Source organism: Dromiciops gliroides, chromosome 2 (assembly GCF_019393635.1).
Source record: "Dromiciops gliroides isolate mDroGli1 chromosome 2, mDroGli1.pri, whole genome shotgun sequence".
In the NCBI taxonomy this organism is placed as follows: domain Eukaryota; kingdom Metazoa; phylum Chordata; class Mammalia; order Microbiotheria; family Microbiotheriidae; genus Dromiciops; species Dromiciops gliroides.
In genome coordinates, this window is record NC_057862.1 from 166963048 (window position 1) to 166978892 (window position 15845).

General features: G+C 40.8%; 1 protein-coding gene across 3 annotated transcripts; it reads left to right on the forward strand.

Annotated features, from left to right (window-relative positions):
* Positions 1–359: 359 nt before the first annotated feature.
* Positions 360–13979, forward strand: LYSMD2 (LysM domain containing 2). 3 transcript variants are annotated; one of them, XM_043980101.1, is made up of 4 exons: positions 360–509; positions 968–1441; positions 11941–12269; positions 13383–13979. In XM_043980101.1, the coding sequence occupies exons 1-4, from the start codon at positions 408–410 to the stop codon at positions 13423–13425; spliced, it is 948 nt and encodes a 315-aa protein (XP_043836036.1). In that variant the 5' UTR covers positions 360–407; the 3' UTR covers positions 13426–13979. The 3 variants fall into 3 exon arrangements, with proteins under 3 accessions (XP_043836036.1, XP_043836037.1, XP_043836038.1); XM_043980102.1 differs by having other exon boundaries at positions 446–733; XM_043980103.1 differs by lacking the exons at positions 360–509; positions 968–1441 and adding an exon at positions 1645–1792 and having other exon boundaries at positions 13383–13978.
* The last annotated feature ends 1866 nt before the right edge of the window (positions 13980–15845 follow it).

The window sequence follows — 15845 nt, forward strand, 5'->3', positions numbered from 1 at the left end:
AGAGAGAGAGAGAGAGAGAGAGAATGAGGGTTAAGTGACTTGCCCAGGGTCACATAGCTAGTCAAGTGTCTGAGGCTGGATTTGAACTCTGGTCCTCCTGAATCCATGGCTGGTGCTTTATTCACTCTGCCACCTAGTTGCCCCCTGCCAATATATGTCCAAATTATGTCTCCAATGTTTAGTTTAATGGAAACAGAAAAAAAAAATTTAGATGATGTATTGAGGCAAATTAGGACCAAAAAAAAGTCCTACACCCAAGAAAGAGGCCAGCAAAAGTCCTACACCCAAGTAAAAGGCCAGCTAGCTGGTACCCTCAAAACACTGGTCTTATTGGCATTTTCTAAAAGTGCCATAATGGCCAGGTAAAATGCCTTTAAGGAGGTGGGGCACTGGGAAGAAATGGTCAAATGCCGGAGTTAAATAGGAGGGGCTTGAGGAGCTGCGGGAATCCTGACGTTTATAATGTACATCGTGAATCGGGCTTTGAGGTCATCTGCAGTCAGAGAAGGGTAGGGAAACTGACAGGCCTTCGGAGGGCTAGTGAAGTGAATCGCGTCTTCCACATGAGCCTGTGGGCTAGACAACCAAGAGGGAGGAATGGCAAAGTTCTCCCGCAGTAGCCTGGGCAGAGTTGGTAATATGAGCTCTATAGCCAAGGCTTTGCAGGGCCCATCTCACAGGCCAAAAGGCTCCTGCCATTGGATAGAGTTTTCCCGCAGGCTTAGGATCCTAGGTAGGCTTCTCCATCTTCCCCAGGCCCACAGTCGTTGCCAAAGACGACCTCCACCCCCACCCCCACTCCCACCCCTTTCCTAAAGCACAATAGCTCCACTTCCCCAGGCGGGGGTGGCGCCTTCTTGCGTGCAGCTGCCAGGCAGCCAGGCCCGGTACTTGCCCCTCCCCGGGGTCAGGGACAGCCCCGCTCCGCCGCTAGCTGCCCCACCGTTCCGCTGCGCTCTCCTTCTAGGTACCAGCTTGCTGCCGTGCACGGGGAGCCGCCGAGGAGGGCCTCGGGAGATGTCTGGGTCATGCCTCCGCTGAGCCTCGGACGCCGTCGCCTCCGTCCGTGGCCCCGGTGAAGAGGGGGGCACGAGGCGCCGCCCCTTCACGGAGCGAGGTTCCCGAGCAGGCTGCCCCGGCCTCGGCTCGAGCCATGGCGGACTTCTCTCCCGCGCTGTCCCTGCGGGAAGGTGGCCTCCGCGCGGCCAGGCAGCCGGCCCTGGGTCCGGCGCCCTCCCCGCCTCCACCACGCTCCCGATCGGGCTCGGAGTCGGAGGAGGCCGAGCTGTCCCTGAGCCTGGCCCGCACCAAGACCCGCTCGTACGGCAGCACTGCCAGCGTGCGGGCGCCGCTGGCCGCCGCTGTCTGCGAGCGCCAAGTGCAGCACCGGGTGTGCGCCGGGGACACGCTGCAGGGCATCGCGCTCAAGTACGGAGTCACGGTGGGTGAGAGCCAGGAGCTAGGGGCCGAGCGGGGAGGGAGGGAGTCAGGGCCCGGGGTGAAAATGGAGGGTAGTGGGGGGACCCTGAACCCCGGCCTCCGGTGCCGGGGATCCGAAGAGCTTAGCTCCAGAATGGGAGGGGGAGGGTAAGAGGGGGCCAGCGGGCGGAGAAAAAAACCACGATGGTCGGGTTACCTAGCCTGTGATTACAGAGTTTATTTTAGCTGGCTGGAGCAGCCTGGGATGATGGATGAGCCAAGGTCCTGAACGTAATCACTGAATAGTATTTGTCCGAGTGCCATGCATGTGGGGTGCCATGCTGAAGATACGATCCATGCCCTCTTATCGAATGTAAGCGGAGATGTAAGCATTCCGTTGGCGCTAGTAGGAATGGGTTGGGGGGGGCCACTTGAACCTGATTTTCAGGCGCGGAGGAGGCTGCGGGGCAAAGACGACAATTGGGAAAAGAATTTAGATAGTTATTGTGTGTGCACTTTTTTTTTTAATATAGAAGCAGGGCGTGGCAGTGAGTCAGTGATGGCACAATTGTCCCTGCGGATAATTTGTTTCAATAGACTGTGCTTTTTAATTTAGATGTGAAATTACAGCCCTGGGCTCACTAGCAGCCGTGAATGTGACAGACACCTGTTGCTAAGTAGCAGCCAAGAGCTGTGGTACAGGCGAGCTTAGGGTAGATGTGTTTATTATAAATTTATCACCTGGATGTCTTGAGCATATTACATTTCAACCTTGGAGAGAGAAGAGGGAGACTTCAGGGAATACACTTTTAAGTTAAGAAGTAATTTTTTTTTCAATAGATCGAGTTTCCACTGTTGGTGAAGGGCTTTTTTCCTTCTCAGACCTTTGTGGATCCCTTTTCAGTGTTCTCTCCTGAAATACCTTAGAAGCACGAGAGAAGGAAAGAGTAGATGCTCTTATCTATACTTCACTCTTAAAATGAGACTAGCTCTTCTTTACCAGACGAAAGAACGGAGACAGAGTAATCTGTCTTGCATACTTGTATGGGTATATATTTACCAATATTATCTTTCTATCATTTAAACACATCCTAGTGTATTGTGCATCTAACATGCCGTGAGGATACTTAATCAAATGAACTCATTATTATTGTTGCAGTAGGGATTTCTCTGTGAAGCGACATAAGCGACAGTTATGCTGTCAGGAATCCCCAGGGCTGGTTTTGGGGCCAGGACTAGAAGAAGCTAAGAAATCTGCCAGGTCACCCTAAATTTCTGTATGCTGAAAATGAGTTTGTAGAATGGACTCTTTTTGTGTATGACCACAGTGAAGGCTGAGAAATTCATGGGCATTAAGCAGGTGCAGACCTATGCATCTTGGAGAATTCCAAAGGGTGCCATTAATGAGCATACTCTAACAAACCGGGTGGTCTAAGAACAAGCCCCTTTGGGGGGGGAGTCTGAAAGGTCAAAACCATGTTCATAATAATAATATCTTTAATTCCTAAACGGCATATATAGATATAACCCATATAAACAAAAAGCTCTTGGGGAGGGGTCCTTAATACTTTTTAAAAGTGTAAAGGGGTCCTGAAACCAAAAAGGTTGAGAACTGCTGCTCCAAAGGAAGGCTCTCTGAAATTCCACTGCTGGTAACTACACTAAAGACTGAGTTTTTCCCTTCAAAGATCAAGCCTTTTCGAATAGCCCTTACTATCTATTTCCCTCTTGTGGATTATCCTGATGACACACAAGAAAGCTGTTTAGAATACAGAGTTACTTTACCATAATGAGAGGAATTCTCAGGATATATGCTAGATATGTATGTATATATATATATAATATGTATATATATATATAATATATATATATATGTGTAGGCATAGCACATAGGCTATTTATCCAGCTTGATTCAGCTTAGTACAATGTAATTTTTTTTTGCATCATATCCTAATTCCCTCCTTAGTTTTATCCTCAATCTAAATTAGATCCCTCTTTCTGACTGCTTCTCTAGTCATCAAGGAAAACAGTCTTTCTTCTGTGCTTGTGCATGTGCGAGCATGTGTACAAGTGTGTTTTCAAATCAATAAACATTTAAGGCCTTCTATGTGCAAGACAATAATGGGCCCACACTGGGGATTCAATGCAGAGGTAAAAATGAAGTCAAATCTGCCCTCAAGGAGTTTACAATCTACTTTTTTTCCAGGCCTTACCCTTGATTTTAGGCTGAACTGTGTTGTGAACAGTTAGAGCAATAATAACTCTATGAATATCCCAGTTGGAAATTTTCTCTAAACAAAAATCTTCCTAAACTAGAGTCTGACTGAATCTTTGTCTTGGGCACATTTTCTCAAGTCAGCCACATTCAGCTGTTTCTTACTCTGAAAGCTTTCCTAAACTGATTTGCCTCCCGGAGGATTAATGTATTCCTTACATATTATAAGTTCTTTTATCTCAAATTTCCCAATCTTCATAGCCCTTCTGCAATTCTCTTGTGTTGCAAATCTGGCTCTGTAATTCTCTTTTTTTACTCCAAAGACACCAATCATTATTATGTTCTCTTAACCTTAGCTTTCTTAAAGCTCATATTACACGCCTGAGATCACTTAGAGCTGCAGTAAGAAGAAACAAAAACAAACCAAAAAACTCTAGGTTACAGTAGATTACACAATTAGCTCATAAGTGCAAACCAAGGTTTTTCTACTTTCTGTTTTTTAGAGAGGGTAGAGCCTATACCTGGCAAGACACCATTTATATTTTAAACTGGAAAGGGAAACTTGGTCTTAGTTAATATTTGAAGGTTTTTGCTTGTTTTGCTTTGTTTTGTTTTTTGCTTAGTGGCATAGTTTCTCCTTAAGAAAATTTAGTTGTAAATTGGATTTTAAACATGCTATACATTGGAGATACAAAACCAGAAATGAAAATAGATTTGTCTTTAAGGAACTGAAATTCCACTGAGGGAATAAATTTAAAGTAGGACCTTTTAAGACTTTCTATCAATCAATTCATTTTGTCCCTATCAGAAGCCTACCAGCCGTAATGGAGCTCTGTTACAAAAATAATCAAAACCTTTACAGAATATTCTTTAGGAGAGTAAGAATACTTTCCAAGAAAGTTTCTATCTTGGACTTATCTTTGCTGTTTAAAGAGAGGTATTTTATGTTAGGCCTTATCCCAGGTGAATCTTCTCTGTGCACCTCAGGAGACCTAGCTCTTGCCTGACATACAGGTATTGTTCTTTTATCCAACTGGGGGAATTAGCCTGTGGTTTTTTGAATACACATAAATGATGTTTTTGTGTCATATAGTACTCAGCTTCAGGTCCCACCTATGACCAACTCTTCCTTAGAAAGGAATGTAGCAGGGCAGCTAGGTGGCTCAGTGGATAGAGCACTGGCCCTGGAGTCAGGAGTACCTGAGTTCAAATCCGGCCTCAGACACCTAACACTTACTAGCTGTGTGACCCTGGGCAAGTCACTTAACCCCAATTGCCTCACTAATAAAAAAAAATTTTTTTTAAAAAAAGAAAGGAATGTAGAAATCAGCTTTCATGTACTATTCCTTACTCTTTTTTTTTTTTTGCGGGTCAGTGGGGGTTAAGTGACTTGCCCAGGGTCACACAGCTACTAAGTGTCAAGTGTCTGAGGTCCAGTTTGAACTCAGGTACTCCTGACTCCAGGGCCAGTGCTTTATCCACTACGCCACCTAGCCGCCCCTATTCCTTACTCTTAAGGTATCAGGCATTTTTAAGTTATCTAATACATTGGCTGGTCCATAGAATGCTGACATAATGAACCCTCCAGCCCTGACATTATTTTGAATTACCTTGTAACTTTATAATTCTTTGAACTTCTTTTCAATATTCTTGTAATGTCCTTATTTTTATTCTTTGGGACCACTTCTAAAATAAGGAGGATTCCAGTCTAAAAATATTATAATACATATTAAACATATAAATATCTATCTTTAAAATAGTAATAACAAACTCTTATTTAACAACCAATCATGTTAAACTATTCCATAAATATATAGGCAATACAAATGAACAATTAATAGTTATATGCAATTAATTTGCATCAAATAAAACAAATTAGCTACTGTCATTAATCATTAGCAGCATTATCAGTCACTTTACATCTATGATCATAAGAAAATACCTGTGGCTAGGAAAATAAATATTAAAATGTTAGCTATTAAAAAGTCTGAGACCTAAGCCCACATGTGTAGCAGTATTGTATATTGTATTAGCAACTGCTCCATTCACTGTATATACATAGGCACATCCAAACAAAAACCAAAGTGCTTCCATGTTTGCTAAATTATTGTAGAAATATTTCCCCTTTGTGGTTTCATTGCCTAGATTCATTCTGACCAAGGCAGAGACTTTGAAAGCAGATTACTTAAGGAAATGTTTGCTTTGACAGGTATTAAGAAAGCAAGAACTATACCTTACCACCCTCAACGTGACCCATGACATATTCTATTGAAAACTGATGAATGTGTTAGGAGCCCTGAAGCCTGAACAAAAATTTCATTAGAGCCAACATGTGGAATTTTTTAGTAAATGTGTACAACTCCACTAGAAATAATATCACAGGCTTTGTACTATATTTACTAATGTTTGATCATGAACTACATCTGCCTATTGACTTGAACTTTGGAATCTCAGAGGATAAAAAGCATGCAGTTAATATATTTTGTGATCTGGTTCCATCAGCTCTTTAACATTAAGCTCTTTCTATGTGCCAGATAGAACAAAAAAAAAGAACATATCAGTGTTTACATGTGTAGACATACAAACATACATAAAATGTAAATAGCTGTAGATATATAATTGTGTGTATCTCCTAAAAATGAAACCTGTACTTGTCTCTTTAGTTGTCAAATAAAAATTTATAGAAGTAACTAATAAATTAACCATGGGGTGGGTGTGGGTGGGAGGAATACACACATACACACCCACCTGGGATTGTGATAGGTATTTTTCACCACTGATGTAGGTCTGCCACTCAAATGACTTGTGTTTGTCTCCACTTACACAGCTAGGAAGGAAAATCAGCATTTATTAAGTACCAGGCACTGTGCTAAGCACTTTACAGATATTATTTCATTTAATCCTCACAACAACCCTAGGAAGTAGGTGCTATTATTATCCCCATTTTGCAGATGAAGAAACCGAGGATGAGGGAAGTTAAGCGACTTACCCAGGGTCACACAGCTAGTATCTAAGGCTAGATTTGAATTTATTTTTTCCTGACTTCAGGTCCAGTGTTCTATCCATAGTATCAGCTGACATCTAGTGAAGGTCTTTAAAACTCAGCACTCTATTTTATAGTCTGGAATGAAAGTTTAAGTGACTTGTGCCCACAGTCACATAGCTAGTCTAAGTACCTTGAGCCCAGGTCTTTCTGACTCCAAGGCAATCCCTCTCTTCATTAGACCATTATATCTCCCATCGGATACACATAGGCTTTTACATTTTAAGTGTTCATTTTTTTAAATCAACTTTGTCAATTTGATGGGTGTAAGATGGAAACTCAGGCTTATTTTAATTTTCATTACTTGTATTAGTTATTTGGAGCAATCTTTCAAATGGTTCTTGATTATTTGCAGTTCTTAGAGGGTGTTCATAAGCACTGACCACATCTCTTGAGGAAATGCTCATGGTCTTATGTATTTGTGTCAACATCCTGTAGATTCTAGAATCAGAGTTCTTTATCAGAAATATTTGACTTGAAGACTTCTTTTCCCAGTAGACACTTCCTCCTCTTCTAGCTGCACTGATTTTGTTCCAAGTCACTTCTTCTTACTGAGGCCCAGTAATCAGAGGTACATTAAATGAAAGTGAAACCATTAAGAAACTGGAACAGAAAATAAGAGCCAAAGCTGAGCCTCTGAGCTAAGCTTAGATCAGACATTTCTCTGCAGGCCCACATCTCCTCCATCCAGACCAGAGAAGAGGACAAGTAGTACTCTGTAGATTATTTAGTATAACCTTCATGTTAGAGGTTCTTATAATGACATGGCTTATAATGAAAGGCATGGCTGTATTTGGGGAAAATTGTTCACCTCTGTGGGTCATTGTTTCTACTCAGAAAATCTGGAAACTTCACTGTGTGACATCATCTACAATCTGATCCCCCTTAATGCTAGTGTCTTCCCTCTGAGCTTACCTCAATTTATCCCATATACATCTTGCTTGTGCATGGTTGTTTGCATTTTGTCTCCACTATTAGACTGTAAATTCCTTGAGAGGAGGGACTGTTTCTTGTCTTTCTTTGTAACTCCAGTAGTGAGAGATTTTGCTTTATTCGCAGTGCCTGGCATGTAGTAGGTACTTAATAAATGTTTGTTGGCTGACACCAAAATTATCAGGTTTAGAATTTACACCTAAAATACCTTTTTTAAATGGTTAACTCTTTTGGAAAAAGGAGAAGGAAGGATATTTAAGGGTCTTTACCTTGCCTAGATTGCTTTCATAACACAAGTCGGGTCACATAGTAGTCTCTGAATACACATTGATTGATTGTTAATGTTGAAAACAACATCAGGCACTGTTCCTTGGTGCCAGAAGAGCCCTCCCTCCTAGCTCAGATTCAAGCCTTCCAGGGAAATTACTCTCTGCAGGTAGCTACTGTATTGTTAGAAAAGACAGCTATTTTTTGTTGGAAAACAGTGAAGAGAAATCCAAAGTATAGAAAGGAAGAGAGAAATAATCAGTCCCTTCTCTGAACTAATGTAGCACTTTCTCTGAATCTTGCTACACTTTCACTTTCTATATTGCATTACAGTTTCATTTTGGTGTTCATTGCCTAACCTTTTCTGTTTGACTATTTCATGAGGGCAGAGTCTGGGTCACATTCTTTGTATCTTCTGAACCTTTCCCTCCTTCCTCCCTCTTCCCCTATACTGTGCCGTGTATGTGTATGAGTATGTGTATGTGTATGTGTGTGTAATGTGTATGTATATACATACATACATATATCTATATCTCTCTATAATAATAATTAAGTTTGAGGATAATTATCTCCACATCCAGCATGGAAAACCTGACCAGCCAATGATTCAGATTGTCTTTTTATTAAAAATTCCCTAAGGAGTAAATAGATCCTTATTTTTTTAAAGGTTTTACATAATTGAACATGTATAACCTACATGAGAGAAGATCCAATGTGGTTAAAAGTTTGTAGTTTGTTCTGTGGTTTTGAATATTAGCTTATCTCAAATGTCACACAATAGCCTACCCTGATATACTATCACTCATATGGAAACCTGTATGTAATGAGGATCATTGACTTAAAGCTGGAATAGACTTTAAACATTATCTAGTCCAATCTCCTCATTTTACCACTAAGGAAACAAATTCAGGGGCAGCTAGGTGGAGCAGTGGCTAGAGTTTCAGGCCCAGTCAGAAGGACCTAAGCAGTTCAAATCTGGCCTCAGACATTAGCTGTGTGACCCTGGGTGAGTCACTTAACTTTGCTTGACTCAGTTTCATCATCTTCAAAATGAGCTGGAGAAAGAAATGGCAAACTACTCTAGTATATTTGCCAAGAAGACCCCAGTGGTGTCATGAAGAGTCAGACACACCTGAATAACAACAACAAAACAGACTCAGAGGGAAAGAAGGAAAGAAAGAAAGGAAAAAAGGAAGAAAGGAAGGGAAGAAGAAAGAAACACGTATTTTTTAAGTTCTTGCCATGTTCCAGGAACTGTGCTAAGCCCTGGGGATAAAAGTACAAACAAAAAGATGACAACTCCTGACCTCAGGAAGCTTACATTCTAAAGGGGGAAAGGGAACTGAGAAGCTTGGGGTGGAGATGGGGGAGAAATGAAGGCATCCAGTTTGCAGACATGGTTTTGAAGTTCAGAGGAAGCCAGAAACAATGCCAGGAGGAGGAGGAGGAAGAGGTAATAAGTCATGGATAGTAAGATATAGGCAGTAAGTGATAGAACCATGATTTAGATCTAGGTCTTTTAATTCCACATCCAGAGCTTTTTCCAACACACCACTTTGCTTCCCCCATTCAGAAAGCTGATAGGACTAAATAGCCCCAAAGTTCTCGTGTTCTGTATATTGAAAAAAAAGATGCCTCCCATCTGATGAGAAGTTTTTAGGGCCAGTACTCTATCCACTGTGCCACCTAGCAGCCCCAAAAGTTTTTACTAAAGTAAAAGAGGTTACCATTTTGAAGTCAACTCCTTTTACCTACCAAACTTTTTACTTTCCATCACACATAAACTTTATTTTTACAGTGGAATGGGAAGGGGTGCTAATATAAATTGCTTTGCAGGGTTAACTTTTAGAAAGAATCCAAATTCCTACAGAGATAAAGAGAGAAATTAGAAGATACTAGATCCCCGTAACAATGACATTTTTTTTAATGTTCCAGGCACTGAATCTATGAAGACAAAAATGGAATGGTCCCTGCCCTCAAGGAGCTCATATTTTTTTTTCAGCAATGAGGGTTAAGTGACTTGCCCAGGGTCACACAGCTAGTAAGTGTCAAGTTTCTGAGGCCAGATTTGAACTCAGGTCCTCCTGAATCCAGGGCCAGTGCCACTGTGCCACCTAGCTGCCCCCAAGGAGCTCATATTCTATAAGGGGAGACATTTTGTGTGTACATCAGTAGATGTAAAAAAATAAAAGGTAATTTTGGAGGAAAGACAATCAGTAGCTGATGTGGATCAGGAAAGGCTTCCTATAAAAGGGGGGGGGGGGCGGGATATTCTAGCTGAATTTTAAAGGAAACAAAGGTTTCTAAGAGGCAGGTATGAAGAGGGAATATATTCCAGTCATGGGGAGCAGCCAGTGCAAAGGCATGGATCAAAGAGTTTTTAGACTAGAGATCATCAGATTCATCCTTCCCTTCCCTTCCCTTCCCTTCCCCTTCCCTTTCCCTCCCTCGGTCCCTCCCTCCCTCCCTTGGACTTTACATTTTAAAAAAATTTGAAAGAAATTTGAATGAGGATCCTAAATGAGGATCTGATTGGGATGCTAGCTGCAAAGATTGTAGTAGAAGAAAGGGAAGCTTTGAGACTACGGTCCAACCAAATTAGTTGACAGAAGCATTTCATAGTTTGAATGACTTTTTTTTTTTGTATTGAAAAGATCGATCCAAATACTTTTAAGATTTTTAAAAGTTCAAAGACTAGTTGAAGATAATGTTGCTTGCTATTGTCAGATATACAAGGAAAAATAGAGAGCCACTGTCCAAACATCTCTGGATAGTTTCATTAAAAAAAAAAAGTTGCACTGCCAACTACTAGTGATAAAGGCTAGGTGCAGTGAGTGGAGAAGAGGCATCATATTGCTCATTTATGCTAACATTTTGGTACTTTGCATACTTTATGATTAATTTTATCTTTCATTTAATAATTCTGTTTATTATAATGGTGCAGTGTTCAATATGTCTGCACTTTAGCATATTTAAGACTTGTGTAATGGGGCAGCTAGGTGGCGCAGTGGATAGAGCACCGGCCCTGGAGTCAGGAGTACCTGAGTTCAAATCCGGCCTCAGACACTTAACACTTACTAGCTGGATGGGGCAAATTTGCATTACATACATTACATAAAAATTGCTTTGTGCAGAGGTCTAGGGAATGGTCTATTTATAGAAAGGGAGAATAGTCTGTAATCCAATCCAATAAACATTCATTAAGTGCATACTGTGTTAAGTGCTGGGGTTACAATGAATAAAAAAATAGTCTCTACCTTCAAGGAGCTCACAATCTAATGGGGGGGGGACAACATGCAAACTGAGGCAGGAAAGGACTGCGGAGGGGCTCACTGAATGGATAGTAGAATTCATTTTGAATCCAGGGCTTTTGTTTCCAAAGTCAGTGCTCTTTTCTTGAAATCATACTGACCGGTATGGATACTAGGGGTGAGAGACTGTAGCAGGAAGGGCGTGGACAGGAGAAACCTGTAGAGAAGCTGAAATTTGGTTTATATGGCTCTAAATTAAAGTATGACTTAAAGCTTTGGTTCACTTTATGTTGTTTTTGCTTTTATTTAATACTAATTCCTCCCACTGACTTTTTTTTTTTAGTAAGGCAATTGGGGTTAAGTGACTTGCCCAGGGTCACACAGCTAGTATTAAGTGTCTGAGGCTGGATTTGAACTCAGGTACTCCTGAATCCAGGGCTAGTGCTCTATCCACTGCGCCATCTAGCTGCCCCCCTCCCACTGACTTTTATTTCTTCCCTCCTCCTTCCCCCCCAAAAATATATATGTGCACCTTAATTACTTAATTTCTCTCCCATTCATGCAGACAGAAATGGGAGAGGATATATGAGTAAATGAGATTTTTTTTTAAAAAACGAAAGTAATTTTACTTTGAGAATTTAATGACATCATAATTGGAGAAACCCTAGGTTGTTGGAAAACAGACTGGGAAATACAGATTTAGAGTAGTCACTGCAAATATTTTTTCTCTTTATACCTACTTTACTGAAAATACTAACTTTCCTGAATTTAGGTGTATGTAACTTGCTATTGCTCTTTCTTATATATTCTAGATGGAGCAAATAAAAAGGGCCAATAAACTATTTACCAATGATTGTATTTTTCTGAAGAAAATTCTGAACATCCCGATTATATCAGAAAAACCTTTATTCAATGGACTTAACTCACTCGAGTCTCCTGAAAATGAAACAGTGGACAGCAGCCATCTTTCTCAGGAAGAAGAGACAGTGGACGCCCAAGAAGAGGAGGTCTCTCCTGTTCCTCAGGACTCTGATATCCAGTCCATTCAGCCTGAAGAAGTGTCTGCCAAAGATTTTCTACAGAGACTAGATTTGCAGATCAAGCTGTCAACGCAGGCAGCCAGAAAACTAAAAGACAGCAGGTAATAATCATCTTTCCAATGCCAGAGCCTCAGTAGCCAAAGAATAATCAAGGGTCTTTGCTTATTTAAATCTTTTCTTTTCCTCTTTAAAAATTAAGATGTCCTGTGAGAAGTACATTTGAACATGAATTCTAAATCATGTTACTACATCCAGTTTAAGATTTCCCCTGTCTACACGCTTTGGTCTTTATTTTTTATTGTTTTATGTAAATGAGTCAGGATTAGACTCATTTACATAGAATGGTGGAACAAACCTCCCCCCCCCCCCCAATATTCTGGTGCCAGGAGTCAGGCAAGAAAGCATACCTGCCACTTCTCTCTGGGCCTTAGTTTCTTCTTCTGTAAAATGAGGATTTGACTAGGCTACTGACCTCTAAGGTCCCTTGCAGTTTTTAATCTGTGATCCAAAATGGAGATACTTCACTCACTCTGAATTCAGGAGACCTGGATTCTAGTTCCAGCTCTTCCATCAACTAGCTGTGTGACCCTTGAGACAAATCACCTACTTAACCTCTCTGGCCTTTGTCTTTTGAGGGGATGGGAGTAATTGATCTTTAAGGTTCCTTCTCATTCTAAAATTCTGTAACTTGTAAGTGCTTAGAGCTATTCTGTGGTAAGTATCACCATACCTTTTAGCAAAACAGTTTCCTAGAAGTTGGTGGTGAAATACTATTTTTCATTCTAGGGGAAATGGAAGAGTGGGAATATTTCAGAAAAGTTAGCGTATTAATGGAAAAAACAAGATTTGCAAACCAAATATTTGCAATTCCCTTCAACTTTCTAGAAAGATACAGAATGTCTACATTGAAGACCCCTGCTTTTCCTTGGAAAGTTGATGAGATAGGTCTAGATTTTTGTTATTCAGTTGTTTTAGTCATATCTGACTCTTTGTAGTCCCATTTGGGGTTTTCTTGTCAAAGATACTGAAGAGGTTTGCCATTTCCTTCCCACCTCATTTTACAGATGAGAAAACTGAGGCAAACGGGGTTCAAGTGACTTGTTCAAAGTCACAGATACTTGTTTTCTGATATTTGTCTTTATATGTTCATGGAATAACTAGCATGTGGTTTTGTAGCTTTTCAAATTGTCTATGTCTGTGTTTTTTACTTCCAGAGATGATGACAGTCCCTATGCAACATCCCTCTACCACAGTTAAATAATTAATAGACCAGACTTGGAAGAAGCATTTGGATTTTAAAGAAGAACACTGAAGACTCAGAAGTCTATCTTTTGGATTCCCACTGCAGATTTCTTAAAGTCATGCACTGGTAATTTCACTGACTGTAATTGCACTGAAATGATTTGTCCTTTTTTGCCTTCTATAACTTGATATCCTCATTATGGCATGATAAGTAAACTTATATCCCTGAGCTCACTCTTTTGTAGGATGGCTTGATCTTTAGGCTGACTTTTGTAACTACTTAAAATAAAGCATTAAGGACTACCCAACTTAAATAGTCAAGGCAAAAACAGCATTTATCTTTGGAAAATATAATAGAGAATAATTGCCCTTTTAGTGAGACTGAATTTGCTGTGTGTTTATAATATCTGATGTGAAATATATATATATAGATAGATAGATAGATAGATACATATATTTAGGTATGTATTACAGATACTGTATTATTAAGAAGAACCAAATTTATTCCTCTATTTTGAAAATAAACTGAAAAAGTCTGAATGAGAAAATAAACTATGTTTACTTACTTAAATATTTTATTTTTTTAAACAAAAGGATAACAATAGGCCTGTTAATAATAATATTTTGAAATGCAATGCAATATGAAATGGTGGATAGAGAGGTGGTCTTCTAATCAGAAAAGATCTGGGTTCATATCCTGCCTCTGACACAGACTAGCCTTATGACCATTGGGAAGTCACTTCTCAGTCCTCCAGGCAATACATTACTCATCTGCATTAGTGGAAATTGTTTGCACATTTATATAGTCAGTCAGTCAGTCACTTGCTATTTATTAAATAGTTACTACATGCATACTAGGCACTGTTCTAAGTGCTGGGAGTACAAAGAAAGTCCAAAGGCAATCTGCTCACAAATAGCTCACAGTCTAATGGGAGAGACAACACGTAAATAACTATATACAAATAAGAGACAGACAGGATAAATGGGAGCTAATCAACAGAGGGGAAGCACTAACATTAAGGTGAATCAGGAAAGGTATCTCATAGAAGGAAGAATTTTATCTGGGACTTCAAGGAAGCCAGGGAAACCAGGAGGCAGAGACAAGAAGGGAGATCGTTCCAGGTGTGGGAGAGAGCCAATGAAAGTGCCCAGAGTCAGGAGACGGGATGTCTCATGAGGGGAGCAGCAAGGAGGTCAGTATCACTGGATCCCAGAGTCAGGATGAGAAAGCTGTAGGAAGACTGGAAAGATAGTGGCAGAGGGGTAGAAGACAACGTGCTTTGAGTGCCAAACGGGATTTTACACTTGATTCTGGAGGTGAGAGGGAGCCACTGGAGTATTGAGTAGGAGGGTGATATGGTCAGACCTGTGCTTTAGGAAGATCACTTTGACAACTGAGGGGAGGCTAGACTATACTGGGGAGAGACTTGAGACATTGAAACTTATCAGCAGGTCAAGTGTGAGGTGATGAGGAATAGTAGTCCCAAGATGTTGGCAGTGTTAGAGTAGAGAAGGGGGCATATTCATGGGATGTTTTGAAGGTAAAATCAACAGGACTTGGCATTGGATTGGGTGTAGTGTAAAGAATTAGGTGTTATTTGAGGTTTTTCTGACCCCATCTTTTGGCTAGAATTAAAAAAAAAAATACCTCCGTGTGAGCACTGGTCTGGGGCTCTGGAAACCACACGGTGCTCCACCCACTGGTTGTAGCCATCGCCATGGCGCTGGCACTTCATGTCATCACCACTCGCTGACACCTACATGGGCCTGGCAAAATTATAATGATTGGAAGCCCAGCGAGGGCAGTCATGTGACTGTTAGAGCGGCCAGCCAATTGGCTGGGGGCTGTGTGTGGTCAGCCTGGGGTCTGCTGGGAAGAAGGGAGGTTTGTTCCACCATTCTAGTTTGAAGCTGGAAAGCGACAGGACGCAGCCGTGTGTTCTCAGCTGATCCCTGGGCGGTGGTGTTGTTCAGGTTGTATAATTTCCCTTTCCCCATTTTATTTCCTTTCCCTTAATCCTACTGATCCTGTTTGTGTTTTTTTAAGTTTGTTCTTATTAAATAAATCCTGCTCTGTTTTGAGGGAGGCTGTCGGTCTCCTTCCTTGCCCCAGTATTGCAGCGAGCCACCTAGCTAACACTTCCCAATTAAAAATTGGTCCCTACAGTAGCAAGTTTACAAAGCACTTTCCTTGAGAAGTAGATGGTGCTAGTGTTTTTATCTCTGGTTTACAGATAAGGAAACCAAGCTTCTGTGGAGATAAGTATCTTGCCCAGTGTTAGGACTGAATGTAGATCTACACTCATTTCCCTGTACAATGGGGCTTCTATCATGTGCTAATCAGTTTTTATGTTAATTATAGTGAAGTTTAATTTTTAAATCTTTTTTCTCTTGCAAATTGTCTATTATTCACAGATCTGCAGGATGTCACTAGA